The following is a 21,150-nucleotide window of genomic DNA, read 5'->3' on the forward strand; positions in this document are numbered from 1 at the left end:
ATATGGAAAGAGAATACACTAAACAGTTTCAGAGCATCAAGCACCACCATAAACATGTGAACAGTTTTTTGCTTTGCTCCCATGTACACAGAAAATAAATGTAATCATTTAAAGTAAGATGGAATGGGTGAGGGCACATAAAACACAAGCTGATCTGAGTAGATATTTGGAGCAAATGGTTTGGCTATGTCATGAAGGAATATGCTTGTTGAAAGCCTGTATTTCAGGTTGTGGGGAACTGGGGGTCAGGATTATCTGACCTCGCCTGGGGCTAGGATTCTCCAGTCCTGCTGCTGTGAATCGAGATTTGGCTGAGGGCCAAGTTCTTCATTCTCGCTGGCAGTGGTAGCAGGACAGAACATTCCAGCAGAGAGATTTAATCCTGCAACTTAGGTAGGAACAAGGAGCACATTTCACTGGTGGAGTAGGTAGAGTTAGGAATGCAATTTAAGAAGCATCACCTTGAGAGTAATAGTCTCTAGGTTGTTGCCTGGGCCACACACAAATAGGCACTGAGACGAGCAGAATAGATGGGTTGAAGGGCTGATATTGAGAACAAGGGGTTCTTTTTTATGGGACACATTGAGACAAGGATGGGTTCCACCTGAACCACTGCCCTAGTGAGAGGGGTATATAGGGAAATGGTAGAAGGTTTAAGATGGAAGTGGAGAGGGAGAAATCTAAAATAAATAAAGCAAGTTTAAATACGAATGAAACAGGAACAGAGAGCGTGGAACAGACTAAAATAAGGGAGCACAGAAATGGCTAGGGAGTAAGTAGTCATAGAACAGGAGTGTGAAAAAATGGTTAAAATAAAGTGGGAGGAGCTGCTATTAAATTAATCTATCTGTGCATCTATCACATGGTGTCTGAAATAAAACAAATAATAAATAATGGAGGAGCCAGGTATAGTTTGGATTACTGAGACAGAGTTACATTTAAATCATGACTGGGAATTGATCACTGTAGGCTGTATAACATCTTCAGGAAAGAGACTGGGGAAAAGTGGTGTGTGTCAAGTTGTTCCTATTAGAGATAACACAATGGCAGTACAGAAGAAAGAATGCAACCATCGGCAACTATAACTCTAACCCTTTGGGGAGCACAGTGGCATAATCATTAGCACTGCTGCCTCACAAGCCAGGGACACTGGTTCAATTCCGGCTTCGGGTCATCGTCTGTACAGAGTCTGCACGTTCTCCCCGTGTCTGCATGGATTTCCTCCGAGTGCTCTGGTTTCCTCCCACAGTCCAAAGGTGTGCAAGTTAGGTTGATTGGTCATGCTAAATTGACCCTAGTGTCAGGGGATTACCAGGGTGAGTATGGAGGGTTGTGGGAATAGGGCCTGGGTGGGATTGTGGTCAGTGCAGACTCAATGGGCCAAATGGCCTCCTTCAGCACTGTAGGGATTCTATGAGAAGTAAGCAGGAAGGATCAGACACACTAATAAAAGTAGTTTCCTGACAACTTAATAGTGGAAATGATGTGGGGGAAATCTATTCAAATAAACTTTGGAAATTTGTTTCAGACATCGAATAATAATCATGGGGGAATTCACCAACTGTGAAATTAATTGGCTAGAAGTGATAGGTAAAGAATGGACACATTTCAAACCCAGTATGTATAAAGCCTGACAAAGTAGGACTTACTGTTGGATCTGGCAGTGAGGAATGAACTGGAGGAGGTAAGAGAAGCAAAGATAGGGAATATCAAGGCAATAGTGACTACTAACAACAACTGAGATGAACTAAGCCTAACAAATGCCCAGATACTATTCTGAAGAAGAGTCGATTTTATGGAGTAGAGCACAGAATTTTGGGAAAAAATATGGACAGTGTTGGCAAACAATGATGTCAAGCGGCAATGGAAGCTTTTAAAATAGAGAAATTAGGAAAAATTGAACACTAATAAGATTCCATGGATAACTAAAGACATGAGACAACTTGAGGGTGAGGGAAAGGGACGTATAGGGAGAGCAGGAGAGAGCATGATGAGAAAATGAAGAGAATAACACAAGTCAAATAAAACTTTAGGGAGGCAAAGAGGAACTATAAGAAACTAAATTATCAAGGGACATAACCAAAATAATAAATATTCTACTGGCACACAAAGGAATGCTAGAATGTAAGTAGAGCTACCAAGTGGCAGTTAGGATAAAATCATGGGCAGTGAGAGCGAACTGGCAGAAATATTAAATAGTTACTTTGCTTCGGTATTTTTGGGGGTATTGAACAGATTGGGTAGATGTGAGATGAGATGGAAAAGGATATTATTGCATTTAAAATAAAAAGAAGAGATTTCTGAAAGAGCTGGGACCTAGTCAAACAGGGACTAACATCCGAATGTTTGGAAGTTTCTATTCAAAGGAATCTCAGATTAGCTGTGTTAACAACTTTGTCACTTAAAACAAGTGCAAGTTCCCCCCCTAATGATTGCTGCTGTTAGATTTATTCCTACAGCAAATGATGGCCTAATGATGTCTATTTGCACATTACAGAAGCAAACATCTGTACAATCAGCGGATCCTGAATCAAAGGAGGACCTTTCAGACTACACAGATGACCCCTGGAGGATAACTGAGGAACAGCGGGATTACTACTTCAATCAGTTTAAAACCCTGCAGCCTGATATGAAATTGCTCATTTCTGGTAAAAACATTTCCTTCAAAGAAAAAATATCCTACTGTGAATGAAAAGGCTGATCTGTCATGAAATGGTTATCATGTCTTTTTTGTTTAAGTTTTCCATAAAGCTCGTGGTGAGGAAAATTAGGCCGGGTGCATAACAGGAACTTCTGTATTCTTTACAATTCTAGACCAAAATCTCTTGGTGCTGAAGTTTTCTATTCCTGATAGCAGCCACCCTCTCAGAATGGAGGCTTCAACTTGTACAGATTTGTGTAGAAAGGCAGATTTCTTTCATTATTCATGATGTAAGGTGAGCCCTACACCAGCGGTAGGGAAATTATTGGAGGGGATTCTTTGAGACCGGATTTATTCCCACTTGGAAATAAATGGATGCATTAGTGAGGGGCAACATGGTTTTGTGAAGGGGAGATTGTGTCTCACGAACTTGATCGTGTTTTCGAGGAAGTGACGAAGGTGATTGAGGGCAGGGCAGTGGATGTTGTCTACATGGACTTCAGTAAGGCCTTTGACAAGGTCCCTCATGACAGACTGATACAGAAGGTGAAGTCGCATAGGATCAGAGGTGAGCTGGCAAGGTGGATACAAAACTGGCTGGGTCAAAGAAGACAGAGGGTAGCAATGGAAGGGTGCGTTTCTGAATGGAGGGCTGAGACAAGTGGCGTTTCTCAGGGATCAGTGCCTTTGCTGTTTGTAATAAGTATAAATGATTTGGAGGAAAATGTAACTAGTTTGATTAGTAAGTTTGCAGACAATACAAAGGTTGGTGGATTTGCAGATAGTGATGAGGACCATCAGAGAATATATCAGGATATAGGTCAGTTGGAGTCTTGGTCGAAGAGATGGCAGATGGAGTTTAATCCAGACAAATGTGAGGTAATGTATTTTGTAAGCCTAATACAGATAGGAAATATATAGTAAATGGCACAACCCTTCAGAGTATTGATAGGCAAAAGGATCTGGGTGTACAGGTACACAGGCCACTGAAAGTGGTGATGCAGGTGGAGGAGGTAGTCAAGAAGGCATACGGCATGCTTGCTTTCATTGGCCTGGGCATTGGGACTTTAAAAAGTGGCAAGTCATGCTGCAGCTTTATAGAACCTTAGTTAGGCCACGCTTGGAATATAGTGTTCAATTCTAGTCGCCACATTACCAGAAGGATGTGGAGGCTTTGGAGAGGTAACAGAAAAGATTTACCAGGATGTTGCCTGGTATGGAGGGCATTAGCTATGAGGAGAGGCTGGAGAAATTTGGTTTGTTCTCACGAATGATGGAGGTTGAGGGGCAACCTCATAGAAGTCTACAAGATTATGAAAGGCATGGACAGAGTGGATAGTCAAAAGTTTTTTCCCAGGATGGAAGAATCAATTACTAGGGGGCACAGGTTTAAGCTGTGAGAGGCAAGGTTTACAGGAGATGTACGAAGCAGATTTTTTGCACAGAGAGTAGTGGGTACCTGGAACTCGTTGCCAGGGGAGGCAGTGGAAACGGATACGGTAGTGACATTTAAGGGGCGTCTTGACAAATACATGAATAGGATGGGAATAGAGGGATATGATCCCTGGAAGGGTAGGGGGTTTTAGTTCAGTCGCGCAGCATGGTTGGTGCAGGCTTGGCAAGCAAAGGGCCTGTTTCTGTGCTGCAATTTTCTTTGTTCTTTGCTCTAATCCCAACCCCAAGACGACCTGGATGGAGACTAGCTGGCGTGGCATGGTTGTTAGCACTGTTAGCACCAGGAACCCGGCTTCAATTCTGGCCTTGGGTGACTGTGTGAAGCATGCACATTCTCCTCGCATCTGTGTGGTGCTCCAGTTTCTGCCCACAGTCCAAAGATGTGCAGGTTAAGTAGATTGACCATGATAAATTGCCCCAGGGATGTAGGTCAGGAGAATTAGCAGGGTAAATTTGTGGGGTTAAGAGAATGTGGTGGGGGAGGTAACCTGGGTAAAATGCTCTGTTGGATAGTTGATGTTTACTCAATGGGCCGAATGGCCTCCTTCTGTGCTGTAGGGATTCTGAGACTTCCCAAGTTCATTTCTCATGGGAGACTTGTAGCCAGCAAGGATGAAGGAATGCAAACCTCATGGCATCCCTGTGAGCAGAAGCCAAGCCCATATACCAGTCTGTGTCACAATGTCGAGCTCTTTTCATTACAACTTGATAAAGAACTGGTGAATTCTCCTATCTTCCCTTTCGTGAACATTTTGTCCTGTGTCCACAGAGCAAGGGAAAATGTTTAGTGTGTAAAATACCTGAGAAATTTAACTACTTCATATTTATATGCAATCAGAAATACTATCTGTATTAAAATGAAGAATCTGGTTACAAAACTTTGCCATCACTGAAAACCAATCAAACCTCTAAAAATTGTATAACTCCTTTTGAGTCGCCAACTTGGTTTACTTTCCATCTCAATATATGCCTTTAAATAAAATTAAACCACCTGGACAAAAATTACTGCGCTTAAACACCTTAATCTTGACATTCATGTCGACAACTTGCTCCTAGAAAGAGCTCCCCTCTCTTTTGTCCCTATATATTGCTTTATTCCTGCGTTTCTTTACTACCAGCGCTTCCCTTTGCTTTAATTTGTTCAGCATAAGGTAACACACCTCAGTCTCAATTTGTACCTTCAGTGAAGTATTTGCAGTAGCTGCCTCTGCTCATCACAAACCAACTGTTGGTGTATTAGTGGCCCTGCCATCGCACTCTCTGTGATGCTCCCAGGCCTCAGCCCCCTCTGCCAGTGACTCAACTTCCCTACTGCAATACATCATTGTGAATCTGAGATCACGTTCCTTTCCAATGCTCTTGAATATCCGTACTCTGAAGTTCCTCCTTGGTCATCAGATTCTGGCCCCTGATAGATTTCTCAGGCTGGATCCATGTCTGGCAGACTTCACAAGGCTACATCCTGAGCCCAGCAAGCAGCCACTTCCTTTCTCAGTCATGTGCGTTCCAGCCTGTACCCTTACATCACCTATTCTTCCTTTGGTACATGGTGGTTGTGATACTATTGCAGACAGAATGGGGTGTGTGTGTATTGATATGCTCAGTGTCCCAGTGTTTACAGAAACAATGTCCGCTGTCCTAAACTACAAGGAGCCTTGCCCTGTGTCCTTGGGCCATTGTTGATGTGAAGTGGAGGACTACCTTTTCATAGGGGCTAGACCGCACTGTGCCTTAGAACAGAGATACACCACCTTTTTTGCTTCTGTGCGCATTCCATCTCCTGTGTTATAAAATCTGCTGAAATCCCCAGTAACACTGAGATTTATTTCAAGTTAAAAATGGTTATTAAATAACATAGAATCCCTACGGTGAAGAAGGAGGCCATTTGCACAATTAAGTCTGAAATTACACTGAAAGAACATCCCACCCAGCCTTCCCATCCCCACCAATCCCTGTAACCCCACATATTTACCATGGTTAATCCACCTAATATACATATCTTGGGACAACAGCAAGGGGTAATTTAGCATGGCCAATCCACCTAACCTGCACATCTTTGGAGAGAGGGAGGAAACTGGAATACCCAGGGGAAACCCAGGCAGACACGGTGAAAACATGCAAACTCCACACAGACGGTGACCCAAGTCTGTAATTGAACCCGAGTCCCTAGCATTGTGAGGCAGCAGTGCTAACCACTGTGCCACTGTGCTGTCCATCTATATTGATTATTTTTGTTTTAGTAAATGTGATATTAAATGGGACCAACACATCCATTGTTTGAAAATGCAACCCCATTATCCATAAACCTGCTTGGATCGGAGACCACAGTGGAAAACTGATTCCCTCGCATTCATGATGGAGTGCAAAGCACAAATTGTTTTTTTGGTAATGTCTGCACTGCCTGAGGGATTACAAAGAACAACCCAGCACGGGAAACAGGCCCTTCGGCCCAACAAGCCCGCGCCGCCGCATTTCCCTTGGATCGGGGCATTTCCCTTGTGACGGAACAAGAAGAGGTTTTGGGAGCTTCCATGTGGCCAATGTTTAACGTATTCCAAACCTCCATGTGACAAAACATCTGCCAAGTGCTTGACTTCTCTCAGCATGGCACTGCACCATGTCACTAAATGATTGTCCAATGTTACTGTCTATCAAATGGAAGGTCAGACCTTTCATACACACCTATTTCTCTATTTATGTTGTTTTTTCACATCAGGCTCTGTTTTATATTTATGACACTTTAATGTCATTTCAATTCCAAAGTAAATTTAATTTTACTCAATCAATGCCTGGGAGTTCAGGGGCACCCTGCCCTGTGCCTGGGAGTTCAGGGGCACCCTGCCCTGTGCCTGGGAGTTCAGGGGCACCCTGCCCTGTGCCTGGGAGTTCAGGGGCACCCACCCCTGTGCCTGGTCCTGGAACTGAAAGAAGTAGACAATCTTCAGAAGTTAACTGATCCCGAAAGTATTCTTAATGTTTACCCAATTTTAACCACAAACTAATCCAAGTCTTGTCACAGGTTCTGTTGCCAAGGACTTCTTTACAAAATCAAAGCTCCCTATCCGAGAACTTTCTCATATTTGGTAAGTTTAATTTACTTGTATATTTTTCAGTACTGCCTGGCACAGTGAAGAATCGCTGTGTAAAGGAGTCCAAATTTCTGTGCCTTTTATTGTTGTGGACTGAATCTTAAATTCTAATCTCACTTTTGGTCTTGAAGAACCAATAAACTCGGATTCTTTTCACAGATAGGAATTGTAAACCCAGAATTTTCTAGGAAAGTAACAACAAATTAACATCATTATTAATGTGCTTTTAAAAAAAAGCAATTTGTGTCAAAGAAGAGAGATCCCGTGCGTTGTAAATCACCACTAAATACTGGGTGATTTGCAGTGCTTTACTGTGTACATCCCAAAAATGGGAGCTTAATGGTAGCTTCTGTATGAATTTCAGGAAATTGTTGAATTTGTGCTCAAAATGAATAAATCTCACTCGAAACATTTAGAGCTGCTATTAAATGTCATAATGACCGTGTTATTTATGCAATTTATGGTTCTGACATGAAACTCAATCTTGGAGGTTAAAAGAGGATACAGTTGGAACTGTGGCGTTTCACCCCCAAGGTTAGTCAGTTGTTCCTAGAAGCTTTGAAATGATTACATTTTTAAACTTTTTTATGGATCTTTTCTGTACCTTTTATCATGTTCTATTAATCCAATCTTTTGCACACCCTTCCCCTTTCGCTGTCTAATTTGACTTTGCTTCACCTTATTTCCCTCTCTATCATTTGCTTTATTTCTCTTCTTTCTCCAAACTTAAGTTTCATTGGTTAACGAGATGGACATAGTGCTGCTAGGAAGGGATTTTGACCCAGGGACAGTGAAGTGTTTCTGAGTCAGGATGGTGAGTGGCTTGGAGAGGAACCACCAGGTGATGGTGTCCCCAGGTATCTGCTGCCCTTGTTCTTCTAGATGATCATGGCCGTAGGTTTATAAAGTGCTGTCTATGCAGCCTTGATGAATTTCTGTAGATGTGACACATTGCTGCTACAGTGCACTGGTGGCGGAGGGAGTGAATGTGTGCGGAAGGGATGCCAATCAAACAGGATGCTTTGTTGTGGATGGTGTTGAACATCTCAAGTGTTGACTTGTGCCTTGTAGATGGTGGACAGGTTTTGGGGAGTGAGTTGCTTGCTGCAGGATTCCTAGCTTCTGACCTGCTCTTGCAGCCACAATATTTATACAGCTGTCCAGTTCCGTTTCTGGTCAGTGGCAATCCCCCAGAATGTTGATGGTGGGAGATGCAATGAATGTAATGTCATCGATGTTAAAGGGTAAAGTTGGATTATATCTTGTTGGACATGATCTTTGCCTGGCACTTGTGGGGCATTAATGTTACTTGTCACTTGCCAGCCAAGTCTGAACGTTGCCCAGGTCTTTGCATATGGGTTGTTTGATGGAGTGAATTTTACTCACTCAATCGAGGAAGGCCGTAAATGAACCCTATATCTGCATACATTATCTCCTAATACCCTTTATTTAAATGATAAATCATGAGTTTGGAAGATCTTATTCAAAGCACATTCCAATACTGTGCTTGTCACAACTTTTATAAAGTAGCTTTGTATTTAATTATCACCATTAAAATCAAAGCACAGTGATAAAATAGTGATCTATTTTTCCTTCCTCAAAGGTGACCACATTTACCTAACTCGTACAGATTACCGATCTAATATTGATCAAGTCTAAGTTTTGTTGGTCTGTATAGCACACATGTCTGCAGAGCCACTGAAGAAAATCTACTGGGATAATCTGAGTGCTGTATCTACATTCATGTTCCATCATGTAACTATTTATGTTTATGATTTGGTTTGAGGTTTTGTGATGCTCCCACCAAGATAAAAGAAGCTGAAGAATGGTTTTATTCTGAGGGTCAGCATGATGCAAATCTTACCTGCGCTTTGTGATTTTGTGGCATTCGGGTAGTGCGATTGTCTCCTTAGTTTGCATTATGTGTAATTTTAAGTAGTTGCAAGTTTACTGTGTGGGAACATAGAATCCCTACAATGCAGAAGGAGGCCATTTGGCCCATCAGGTCTGCACTGACCACAATCCCACCCAGGCCTTATGCCCGTAACCCCACACATTTACCCCTGCTAATCCCCGTGACACAAGGGTCAATTTAGCATAGCTAATCAACTTAACCCACACATTTGGGAGGAAATTGGAGCACCGAGAGGAAACCTGACACAGGCACAGGGAGAATGTGCAAACTCTGCCCAGACAGTGACCTGAGGCCGGAATTGAACCCAGGTCCCTGGCACTGTGAGGCCGCAGTACTAAGCACTGTGCCACCGTACAAAACATTTCACATGCTGCAGCTCTGCTGATCATCGCATCCTCATGAGCAAGATAATAAAATCGCAAGAAGTAGGCTGGCACGATGTGACGTTTTGGATTATTTCTAGTTCTGCTTGTAATGTTTTTGGCATGACTCAAGCTTATTCTATGGTGATTTCTGTATTCAAAGGTTTTGCTGTTTGTTTCAATTTTTAGAATTCTGTCCGTGTTAGGAACTTCTCGCACATCATCTTCCTTCTCCAGACTTCTTGATAGCTCCCATGTCTCCTTACCATGTAGCAACATGACTTCTGTTCCTGTGCACTTTCGTTGTATTTTCAGTGGTGCTGCAGTTTGCTTTTTCAGATATTGCTGAAATAAATTTTCCATCAGTCCAACGATGTGCAGGTTAGATTGATTGGTAACGCTAAATTGCCTTTTAGTGTCGGAGATTAGCAAAGTAAATATGTGGGATTAAGGGAATAGGGCCTGGGTGGGATTTGGACTCAATGGACCGAATGGCCTCCTTCTGTACTATAGGGATTCCTTCTCAACTTGTCCATCCATTTTGATAAATGGTCATCTGGACTCGAAACATCAGTTCTTTTCTTATAGGTGCTGCCAAACCTGCTGAGATTTTCCAGCATTTTCTTTTTTTTGTTTCAAATTCCAGCATCTACAGTAATTTGCTTTTATCCATTGGCTACTATTGTGCTGCCCGGGTGACTAAATATATTGCATCAGTCTTGAAGCAGCCAAGTAGCACCAGCAACAATTGTACTGTTTATCTTTATTGCCCATCTCAGTCTAAAGGTTTTGTGGATAACAGTTGTACCTTAATTTGTTGCCTTCCTTGGTGACTGGTGCAATGTCCACACTTTAGGCTAATTAGATCTCTGTCATCCATTTGCTGTATTCCCACCTATTGTTCATTCTACAATCATTCCTAATCCTAATCAATCACAACAACAAACAAGCTTGCCAAAAGATATTCTGGACCTGTTTCATGTCATTTGTTACAGGCTGCCTCAGGAGTATGACTGTCTGCTACTAAGAACGGCACAGTCATCACCACAAAACAAAAATCCAATCATGCCCAGAAGTCAAAGAACCCGACCATTTAAAAAAAAGGTTCCTGTTTTAAAGATGATAATGCCTTCACAGCAATGAGCAAAGAGGGGACGCACTGCTCTCTGTCCCTGGATTCCTCCTCCAATTAGAAAAGCCAGATCCAAGGTTAAGACACTTGTTGCATAAATTGAGTAACTTGCATTTCTGTTGTGTCTTTTGCATTGCCAAGAAGTCCCACAGTGCTTTACAGCTAACAGGCAGCACAGTGACGCAGTGGTTAACATTCTGCCTCACAGTGCCAGGGATCCGGGTTCAATTCCGGCCTCAGGTGACTGTGCGCGCGGAGTCTGCATGTTTTTCCTGTGTATGTCTGGGTTTCTTCCGGGTGCTCTGGTTTCCTCCCACACTCCAAACATGTGCGGGTTAGATGCATTGACCAAGACAAATTGCCCCTTTTGTATCAGGGGGATTAGCAGGGTAAATACATGGGGTTAGGGCCTTGTTGAGACTTCTCGCAATCTTAAGAGAGCTGGACTTCTGGCGAGGTCAGCCTTTCACCGGAAATGGGTGAGAGGCTGAATAAATTATTATTTAAATTATTCTCATGTTAATTTCTATCTGTTTAGCAAGCCCAGCGCTTAATCATCCGGACTCGCTTGCCTTTATGCTCCTGCTGGGAGAGGTTCTCTGGCTGAAGAAAATAACTGCTTCCCATGAACAAGGAACAGTTGTGTTGGTCTCATCGATGGAACTGGAGGCCGAGGGCAAGAGGGGGTGCCAATTCAGCAGTGCCACCCTCGCACCTTGACACTGCTAACCTGGCACCTTGGTAATACCCACCAGATACCTTGGCAGTGCTGGGGGGTGGGACCTATGGGATGGCAGGGCCTGTAGGGGGTGGGGCTTGAAGGGAGTGGGGCCTGGAGGAGTGGCCAATCACGGAGGGAGGGGAAGCCTACTGCGTACTCTGCATTGCAATCTGACAGGTGGGGGGGGGTCCACTGCCACTCTGCAGGTGATCGGATCCGTGGTGGGAGAGGGACACAATCGGTCTGGGCGGTCGGATAGTGCCGGGTGCTACATGTCCATGTGGTGTGGGGCACACAATTGGCCATCGGCCCTCATAATTGTTTGGGGGGAGGTTGAGGGTAGAGTTTATGAGGCTGCCCATAACAGCAGGGGCCTGACAGCTCTCTTGTCTATCTGTCTGTCAGGCCCCTGCTACAGCTATTGAGCATGTGCAGAATCAGATGTCTGCACATGTGCAATAGCTCCCCCTGTTGGCTGTCTGGCGAATTAAGCCCAGTCCACTGCCTGCAGCAGCTAGAAATGGTCTAGATAGTTTTTTTCAATGTCTAAGTCCATAAGATTGGGTGTGAAAATACACCAAAAAAATGCTAGCTGGACACTTCATTCTTGTAAAATTCTGTCCGTTGTGTCTGTATTCCTTGGAGAAAATCTAATTGAGGTATTCAAAAGCAGGAAGGGTAAGAACAGGACATGTGGTGAGAAACTGTTCCCTATCAAGGGTACCTCTACAAATAAAGGGCAGAGATTCAGAATGACGGGCAAAAGGAGTAGAAGTGATGTAAGGAATTTTTTTGTTCACCCAGAAGATGATTAGAGGCTGGAAAGAACTTCCTGAGAGGGTGGCAGAGGCAGGTTTTATCGCGGTATTCAGAAGGGAAATAGATTTTTGTCTGAAAAGAAAGAATGTGCAAGGTTACGGGGATAAGGCAGGGGAGTGGAATTAGGAAGAATGCGCTTCCAGAAAGCAAGTGCAGACGCAACAGGCCATCTACTTGGTTTGGGAAGTGGTAAAGCCACACTGTTTAAACAGGGATATACTTGAGGTTAATGTTAAACCATGTCAAGAACAGGTTCAAAATGAGTTTTCAGGTCACTTTGGAACCAAGTGCAGGTTAAATTACTTCCATGCAGCCCATGGTGAAAATACCTCATTCTGATAATGTTGCCAAGGGCAGGTTGTTTCTGCTTCCTGGTGTTGAATGTAAGTTTCGTGGGGTAGCAATAAATCAAGTTAAGTAATGGAAATTTTTCTCAACATTTTTAGCCATCATGGTAATCTATTGTGGAGCACCTGTTATTTTCCAGATCAGTGTATGTAGGTGCACTATCATACTTTCACTTCAACTGAAATTGGTATCTCTTATTCAGTGGTACTAGAATCCAGACATATGAAATGAGTTATACAATCTAAATTTAAAACATTGTTTCATAGTGGGATCACTTAGACGAAAAAGCAAATAAAATGGACTGTGATGAACGCAGATCAAATATTGGCTAATATTGGCAAATATGTTATTTATAAACCGGTATCTGCTTTCCTTCATCTTTTCTTATTAATTTCTTATATTTCTTTTTTTCCGAGCTTCATTACATTTCAGAGCCAAATTCTGCCTTTTCTTAGACTGTGATTTTGAAAATTGAGATTATCTCGAGTGGTTTTGAATAGAAACCGCAGCAGTTACCAAGAACATCTGTTAGGTTTTTTCAGCAAAATTGAAGCCCGTTGAGATTGAAGATGCAAAACAGCAAGGATGCAACATTGGCTAAGTGATAGAAAATAGAGTTGTGGCCCATGGCTGTTTTACAGACAAGAATGAGGTACATTGACTTTGACGCAATGAGATGCCTAGTTTGGAATGTGCTGCTTGATAGGGAGATGGGTACTGATTTAATAGTAGCTTTCAAAGGAGAAATGGGGATAAACACTTCCTTATGGAGAAAAGAAAAGGGTGTGAGGAAAAAGTGGAAAAGTGAGACCAACATGGTTGCAAAGATTTGATGGGTGAATGGCTGCTTTCTGTGCTGTATTCTGCAATAGGCTTGCAAAATCAGAACAGAAATCAAAAGTTATTGTTGCCAATTTAATGAGTCAACACTTCAATGTTATTTCAATAGTTATTTTGACTAAATTTCTTGTTCTAATTCAATAAAACCTGGAGCAGGATATAATAGTACATTGAAACAGTTGTGGTGATTCTTCAATTATCCTTTGCAGATTTTGGGCAGTCTTGTTTTCAGTATAGAAGTAACATTCCCTGATACTTTCTAATGGAGAGGAGCTTCTACCAAGTGTTTAAACTGAAACCAGCTTGGCTGGCTGACTCAAAACCTTTATTTATATATGTGCTTCTTTGTCCCATGCCTCCCCATAACATGCGATCACGTTGAAATTCTGACAGTTTTGGAGAAGACTTTCAGATATTACAGTATACTGTAAAACTGCTGCTTATATTCCAGAAGGGCAATATTGAATGTTGACATACGTGATTCTGTTTGAAACAGTTTTAAAAAGAAATCCAATGTTTCTCCAAATTTAATCTTATTCAAGTCTTCTGAGGATTTTTATGTTGCTGCTGCAGATGAAAGGGTTTAGATGTTAACAGTCACTATGCCTGCAGGGAACTCTCCGATGTGGATTGTGATGGAGCTTTAACACTGTTCGAGTTCTGTGCCGCCTTTCACCTTGTCGTAGCCAGGAAGAATGGCTATTCACTGCCAGCCACACTTCCCGAGACCTTGATTCCTGAATATCTACAGAGGAGCGAAGGTGAGCAGTATCCAAGTGATAATCTCATGCTTTTAGAGGGAAGCTGCTCTCAAAGGGTACGTGGTGCAGATTAATAGGGCTCCAATACTTCAGCCCCAATCCTCCAAATGACTTATGGTGATTATGGCTCCCTATTGTTGGCAACGTAGGACAATGGTGTGGTTCGTTTGAAAGCATTGCAAAATTAAAGGCGTTGTGAATAGGATGAATGTCACCATAGTATCTGCAGGCTGACCAAATGACTTCTCAACAGGGTGGCATGGTGGCACAGTGGTTAGCACTGCTGCCTCACAGCACCAGGAATCCGGGTTTGATTCCCAACTTGGGTCACTGTCTATGCGGAGTCTGCACATTCTCCCCGTGCCCATGGGTTTCCCCGGGTGCTCCGGTTTCCTCCCGCAGTCGAAAAGATGGGCTGGTTAAGTGCATTGGCTGTGCTAAATTCTCCCAATTTGTCAATTTTATTTATTTATCCGTAGACTTACGTAATCATCCAAAGTAGTTCTAAAGGAAAATGTTGGTCGGTTTAAGTGTGGCACCCCAATCCTAAACAGGCTTTCCTCACAATAATAATATTGGTGTTCAGAGTTTAGACTGCTGTCTGAAATCTGGAACTACAAAAAACAGCTCATGCTTCTCATAGAGCAGGGACAGGCTTGTTGAGGTTTTTCTCCTTTGAGTGGAAATGGCAACATTTGTTTTTATTTTGAAACATCTCACCTAGCCAGCTTGGATCTTGATTGTCTCCCTTGTGGGGACCATGAATTGGATTCAGTTTGAGTTTGAAATGGTTTTTGTGCAGCAGTCTTACATTAACACATTCGGGTACATTGAGGGAGAATTTAGCATGGCCAAAGTACCTGATGGATTCAGGCTTTGTCCAATCCACTCTGCACATTGGCGTTGTAATTTTTAAGAATGGAGTAAAAATTTAATTTTTTAAAATATTATGTTTCCTTTTGACTTTTGCCCTCTATTGTTTCTGCCGGCCATTTCTGTGTCTCGTTTACTGCTCCCCCCCCGCCCCCCCGACCCCCAGTTATACTGTAGCTGGCGTGAGATGAATATGGTGAAGGAGGGAGCATGGTGCAGAACTCAGGATTCTGATTGGGATCTGATTTAAGAGTCACACTGCTGCTTCAATAGAAGTGAGAACTAAAATCAGTCTACATAAATGCGGAAATTGACACTTTTATTGAAGCAACTTCACAAGTCATGGGTCCCCCCTGGAAAAAAGCAATGTACAAGTTGAAATAGCATTGTATACATATGCAGACCTGTGCATTTTGAATGTGAAAAATGTTTTGATTTGATTTGTTATTATCAGATATATTAGCATACAGTGAAAAGTATTGTTTCTTGTACACTATATAGACAAAGCATACCATTCATAGAGTACATGGAGGAGAAGGAAAAGAGGGAGTGCAGAATGTAGTGTTATAGCCATAGCAAGGGAGTAGAGAAAGATCAACTTAGTGCAAAGTAAGTCCAGTCAAAATTCTGATGGCAGCAAGGAAGAAGCTATTTTTGAGTTGGTTGGTAAGTGATCTCAGATTTTTATTCTTTTTTCCCGATGGAAAAATACATTATTAAATTTTTTAAAAATGCAATATAGAAATTAATATCTCTTAAAAATTGTTACTCTCAATGTAAGCAGTATTTTTGGAATCTTGATTGGACTCCATCTAGTGACAGAGATTTGTCAGTGCAGTTGGTATTTGAAGTCCTGACTGCCTGCATTGACTATGGGCCCTATTTTACCACTGCATAATGGGCGCGAAAATATGGTAAAGTCGCGTGTGAGGCCATTAATGCAATCCGTGCAGGTGGCCACTTTACTGAAACCTAGGAATGGCCACTTTGCCATTAGCCTGAAAGGGGCGCAACGGCGATTTAAATGTATTTGCATGTATTTCAACTGAATTAATGAACTGCCCGCCCAACTTTATCAGCATTTCCATCTTTATCACCATGTTCGCCAATCCAGAATCGCACCGAAATGAACCTGCTGAATAAAAGTCTGAATCGGGCGCTCCAGTTGCTGATGAGCGAGTTCAGAGCTTCCAACGGCTCTCTGACTCAGATCAGTGGTGGGGGGGAGGAGGAGGGAGGCGGGTCAGATCATTCTCTGGTTACCGGGGGGGGGGGGTGGGTGGTGGGAGGGCAGTGAGGCCAGATCATTGTCAGGTTGTGAGGGGGAGGAGGCAGGTAGATGTATCTGATGTATCTCTGGTGGGGAGAGGGATGCCCGATCATTGTCTGGTGGGGCTGGCCGATCGTTGTTTGGGGGCAGGGGGGTGGGGCAGATGGATCTCTGATGTGGGGGCTGGGCAGGAGGGTTCACTGCCACTCTGCAGGCGATTGGTGGGGGGGGAAGGGGGCAGGGGTAGTGATCGGTCTGGGTAGCGGGGGGGTTTGATAAGGGTAACAGTAATGTCTGTGGGGCTATTGCTCCTGCTTTTCGCTCCCGGGCCGCTTTCTCAGCTTTCTGTGGCCTGGGAGCCATCTGTCATGGGCCCACTTCTTCACATTTTTTTCTAATTGCACATGCCCAGTTCAGAGCTCTGACCATTTTGGGTGCGCTAAGCCCTGCCCACAAATAGAACCCTCAATTTTGTTTTTCAGGTTAAGTGCATATGGGAACACTTGAAAGCAGATTTCCAACTCGGATCTGAATTACGCCTGATTTTATCATTTTCATTCAAAGTTGCGAGTTTAGGAGCAAAATCTGGAGCCACTAAAGAACAGACCCAAGGGTCTGTGTTAAGAACAGGGGTTGGGAAAGGGAGAAGCAAAATACTGTGGATGCTGGATTCTGAAACGAAAACAGAATATGCTGGAAAATTGCAACAGGTCTGACAGCATCTTGGAGAGAGAATGGAGTCGATGTTTTGAGTCTAGATGACCCTTTGTCGGGTTGGGGGAGGATTTGAGTGTAGGGAAGGGATGTTTTACTGCAGTTGTACAGGGCATTGATGGGGGCCACACCAACATACTGTATGCAGTTTTGCTGCCCTTATCCCAAAAAGGATGGCCCTTGCTATAGAGGGAGTACAGCAAAAGTTTATCAGGCTGATTCTCGGAATGTCAGGACTGTCATATCAGGAGAGACTAAATTGGATTATATTCACCGGAGTTTAGAAAAGCGAGGGGGAATTTCATAGAAACTTAAGTTTTACAGGATTAGACAGGGTATATTCAGAAAGAGTGGGCCCGATTCGCCCAAAAAACAAATTCTAACTGCTGAATTTGCGAGAAAAATGGTGTAATTCACGATTGTTTTTTTCAGCAGGAGTTCAGACTCGAATCTCCCACACTCTGTGGACCGTAAAGATCACAATCAGGAACCTTATTAAAAGCTTGGGGGTGGTGGGGGGATGGGGTTGTGGTAGTAAGGCCTAGTCCATTCCAAAGTCTGACCGTTCCGCATGAGCGGTGGCCCGAACTTTCAGATTGCACTTTGCTGGCCATTTCGATCGCTGGCCAGCCCAGGACCGTCACATTGCTGCCCCTCCGGCCCCACCCTCCCATGGCCCAATTGCTGCCCTCAAAAGCATTCCTGGGCCTGCCCCAAACCCGCCACCCCCATCCCAGAGCACCGCAATCTCCAGGCCCCCTCCTGCTGACCCGTCCATGGTTGGTAGACCACTGCCTCCAGCCCGCCCCAGTCGCTGGCCTCCAGTCCTACTGAGGGAGGGAGTGCTGTGGGGAAAGTCATCTGAGCTGACAGACCACAGAAGAGGTTGTCTGAGTAAAAGATGTTGGAGTGTAACAGTTTTATGTGGATATGTCGACACTAACTCTTTAACGGTGTTAAAGTAAACAATGTTAAATGGGACAATGTTAAACAAGGACTTCCCGTATTCGAGTAAATTTACTAAAGTGAATTTCTGTTACAGTGTCTCCACAGTTGATGCACAAAGGTGTACATTTGGGTTCCCATGGCAATTTGACTGTTGAATCTCTATCAGGCCAACAACAATGGGCAAATTGGAATCGCAGTGAGGTGAGACAGGAGAAATGATGAACATATCATGTCCCTCATTTCATAGAACACAACTACAGTACAAAGCTATACTAATATGAAAACGTGCTACCTGTTATTGATAGCAGAAGAAAATGTTAGCATTTGTTTTAATGAGATGTTAATTTTAATTATAATGCTGGATAATGTTTTCCAACCAGTGAAAGTCCCCTTTTGAAGCATGTACAAGAATGGTGACTGTGAAGAAAACTGGAATGTCTCTTGTTTATAGGGATGCATTTGAAAGTTTTCACTGGAGAATTAGGACTGTTCAAATGAAAACCCCTTAGTCCATAACAATTGAAATGTGGGAGTAACTGGCTGCACTAGCGAGAGGAAAATGAATACTTCCACTGTCTGAGGTTTCAAGTCTAAATTATAGTGTGATGAGAAATTAAGTAGACAGTTGCCTGCAAGTTTATTTTAATGTTCAAAGTTGCATGTTTGTTTTGGCATTTCCTAACGTGTTTATGACTTTATTTAGAAATACATTTTTGCAGGTGTAATGACTTTTTATTATTTCCCTTGTAATTGTGGAGTCATAAAAGTTCACAAGTGTAATTATGAAAGAAAGCACTTGCGCCTCTTTGTTCTCAAATGTCCCAGGCAAATTGCTTTGAGCGTTGCCACTGTTATATAAGCAGAAGATAATTTTATGTGAACTTATTCTTCTGGAGGGCAACATCAATGGATTTTAGAGTGGAGAACAAAGAGAGAGTTGGCAGAGTAGTTATAGAACAAATAGGTGAAATTGTTTACCCAGACAGCTTGATAGCTTTAGAATTTATAATGCTAAAGGAGTTAAGTTGCATTTAACATTGCAACAAAAAATAATAATGCACCACTGTGTAAATGGAACTGTAAATGAAACCCTTTGATGTTAAACATTCTAATCAATGCTTTCAAATTCCACCATTTATCTTTCTCCCCTTCCTCCCATTATAACCTACATTAGCTCTACAGCCCATTGTGCTTCCACAATTCTGACACTTTGAACATATCTTTTTTAACCACTTTTGGCAATCAATGAGGATGAGTTTTAAACCTACAATTATCTCTGCAGGGGGTTTTGAGTTCATGGTTTGATTGACAGTTTAAAGAGGCTGTTAAAGAATTTGTTATCTTTGTGGGATCTGTATAGATGTTACTTTGGTTTTATAAGAGATTAATCACTTGAGATTTAAAAGATTTGAATGGGTTTCATAAGAACATAAGAACTAGGAGCGGGACTTGGCCATCTGGCCCCTCAAGCCTGCTCCGCCATTCAATAAGATCATGGCTGATCTTTGTGGACTCAACTCTAGTTACCTGCCCACACACCATAACCCTTAATTCTATTACTGTTCAAAAATGTATCAGTCTTTGCCTTAAAGCTCATAAATTCATGAATTAAGATTTTTTTTTCACTTTCAAGTGTGTATGAGTGAGAGCTGTATTAAGCTGTTAAAGTTTTCTTTTTGTCATTTCTGCATGGAGACTTGCCCAAAGTGCATACGTGAATGAGTAGCTGTGGAAGTGCCTTGGGGGTGTGAAGCAACATGGGGGTGTAAGGCATGAGTTAGCACGGAGGGGCCATCATGCATGTAAGGGGGCATGGGGATGGCTGTAGGGAGCATGAATTTGCATGGTAGAGCCTTGGATGGAGGGTGGTTATGGGTAAAAAGGCCTTAACAGCTTCTAACATAAATGGGACAAAGCTTCAGAGAACCAAGGTGGATTTTCTACCCACTTTTGGCACTTGCTCACAATCATGGATGTCCGTGATCTGTTTCAAGGGACAACTGGGCCAAAAAAATCTCTCTCCCAACCTCCAAGAGCAAAAATTGAGTCTAATGGGGTCCTTTAAACTGGGAGAGTTCTACCAATTTGGGATTTGAGTTACCTGTCTTGGTGTTGAAAATTCATCCTAAGCTTTTGGTCACCTGCCCTCATGTGATTTGGTATCAAATATTTTGCCTATACTCTTGTGAAACACCTTGGAATGTTGAGTACAATAAAGGCATAATATAAAGTTAAGTTATTATTGAAACAAAACAGAGTGTTTGAATATTAGTTAACAGTTTTATACAGATGTGGAAGCTGCATCTTAAATACTGAATGTGGAGATACAGATGTTGGACTAAGATGAACAAGATGAGGGGTCGCACGACACCAGGTTATAGTCCAACTGACATAAGAGTTGGGTTGGAGAGCATATAAAAACAGGGTGCATCTGAACAATGGTGCTTCAGACATCTGCAATGAATTAGCTGGAAAGAACCAAAACAAATGAAAGGGTCCTTGAACTGACAAAATAGAGAAATGATGTGGCTGATTTATAATCAGAAAAATGACATATTGTAAGCACATTAGTCTAGAATTACAAGAAGGTTCTTATCTAGAGAAAATGAAGGCAATTAATCAAAGCAGATTTACAGAAAATGGTGTAAAACAACGGGAGCCATGCAATCCACTGGTAGAGATCTGGGAAGAACTTTTGTTGTTGACCTCCAGAACCTGGTTTAGAGAAAAGTGGGAAATATTTTGGCTGCAGAGAGTTGCTGTGTTGCCTTTTTGCCTTCAATATCTCTACCATGCTACAGTTAAGGTTTTGCAGGGACTCATTGGAATCTGGCAGTTGAGTTATTATACCTAATGGATGGTGGACTTCATTGTGCAGCAGGATGACTGCAATGTGATGACTGTGCCTCATTGTCTATTGGCAATTTATCTCCATGATTCCCATGCTGCATCTTAAGTAAAACTGTCAAAAGAAAGCTTCTCATTTAACAGGGACCGTGTTGCATATGTGGTTACCCTGCATCTCAGAATTACTAGTCTGGAGACAATACCATTACATTACTGCCTCCCCTGCACACTAGCCTGTGGGCTAAATGCTTGTTCAGTTAAATTGCACACTGAGTTCTTCACAACCTACCTAGTGAACATCTAAACCTACAGGGATCTGAAGTTTCTCAAAGAATAGAATTTTATGTCTGAATTATTTTGTTTTCTTTGTCCTGGTATCAGTTACTTTAAAGAAAAGTTGAGGAATCTAGGTGCT

The 21,150-nt window shown here is 42.6% G+C and overlaps 1 protein-coding gene across 3 annotated transcripts in view; it reads left to right on the forward strand.

Moving 5' to 3' along the window:
- reps2 (RALBP1 associated Eps domain containing 2) overlaps positions 1 to 21,150 on the forward strand; it is a 172,870-nt gene that overhangs the window by 93,536 nt on the left and 58,184 nt on the right. For all 3 annotated transcript variants that reach the window (XM_080204035.1, XM_080204033.1, XM_080204034.1), the window contains exons 6-9: positions 2,498 to 2,648; positions 7,116 to 7,179; positions 13,935 to 14,083; positions 17,983 to 18,089. In XM_080204035.1, the coding sequence (XP_080060161.1) occupies positions 2,498 to 2,648; positions 7,116 to 7,179; positions 13,935 to 14,083; positions 17,983 to 18,089 (471 nt within the window). The remainder of the gene's footprint in view (positions 1 to 2,497; positions 2,649 to 7,115; positions 7,180 to 13,934; positions 14,084 to 17,982; positions 18,090 to 21,150) is intronic.

Source organism: Carcharhinus amblyrhynchos, chromosome 15, assembly GCF_965287045.1.
Source record: "Carcharhinus amblyrhynchos chromosome 15, sCarAmb.v2.hapA, whole genome shotgun sequence".
In the NCBI taxonomy this organism is placed as follows: domain Eukaryota; kingdom Metazoa; phylum Chordata; class Chondrichthyes; order Carcharhiniformes; family Carcharhinidae; genus Carcharhinus; species Carcharhinus amblyrhynchos.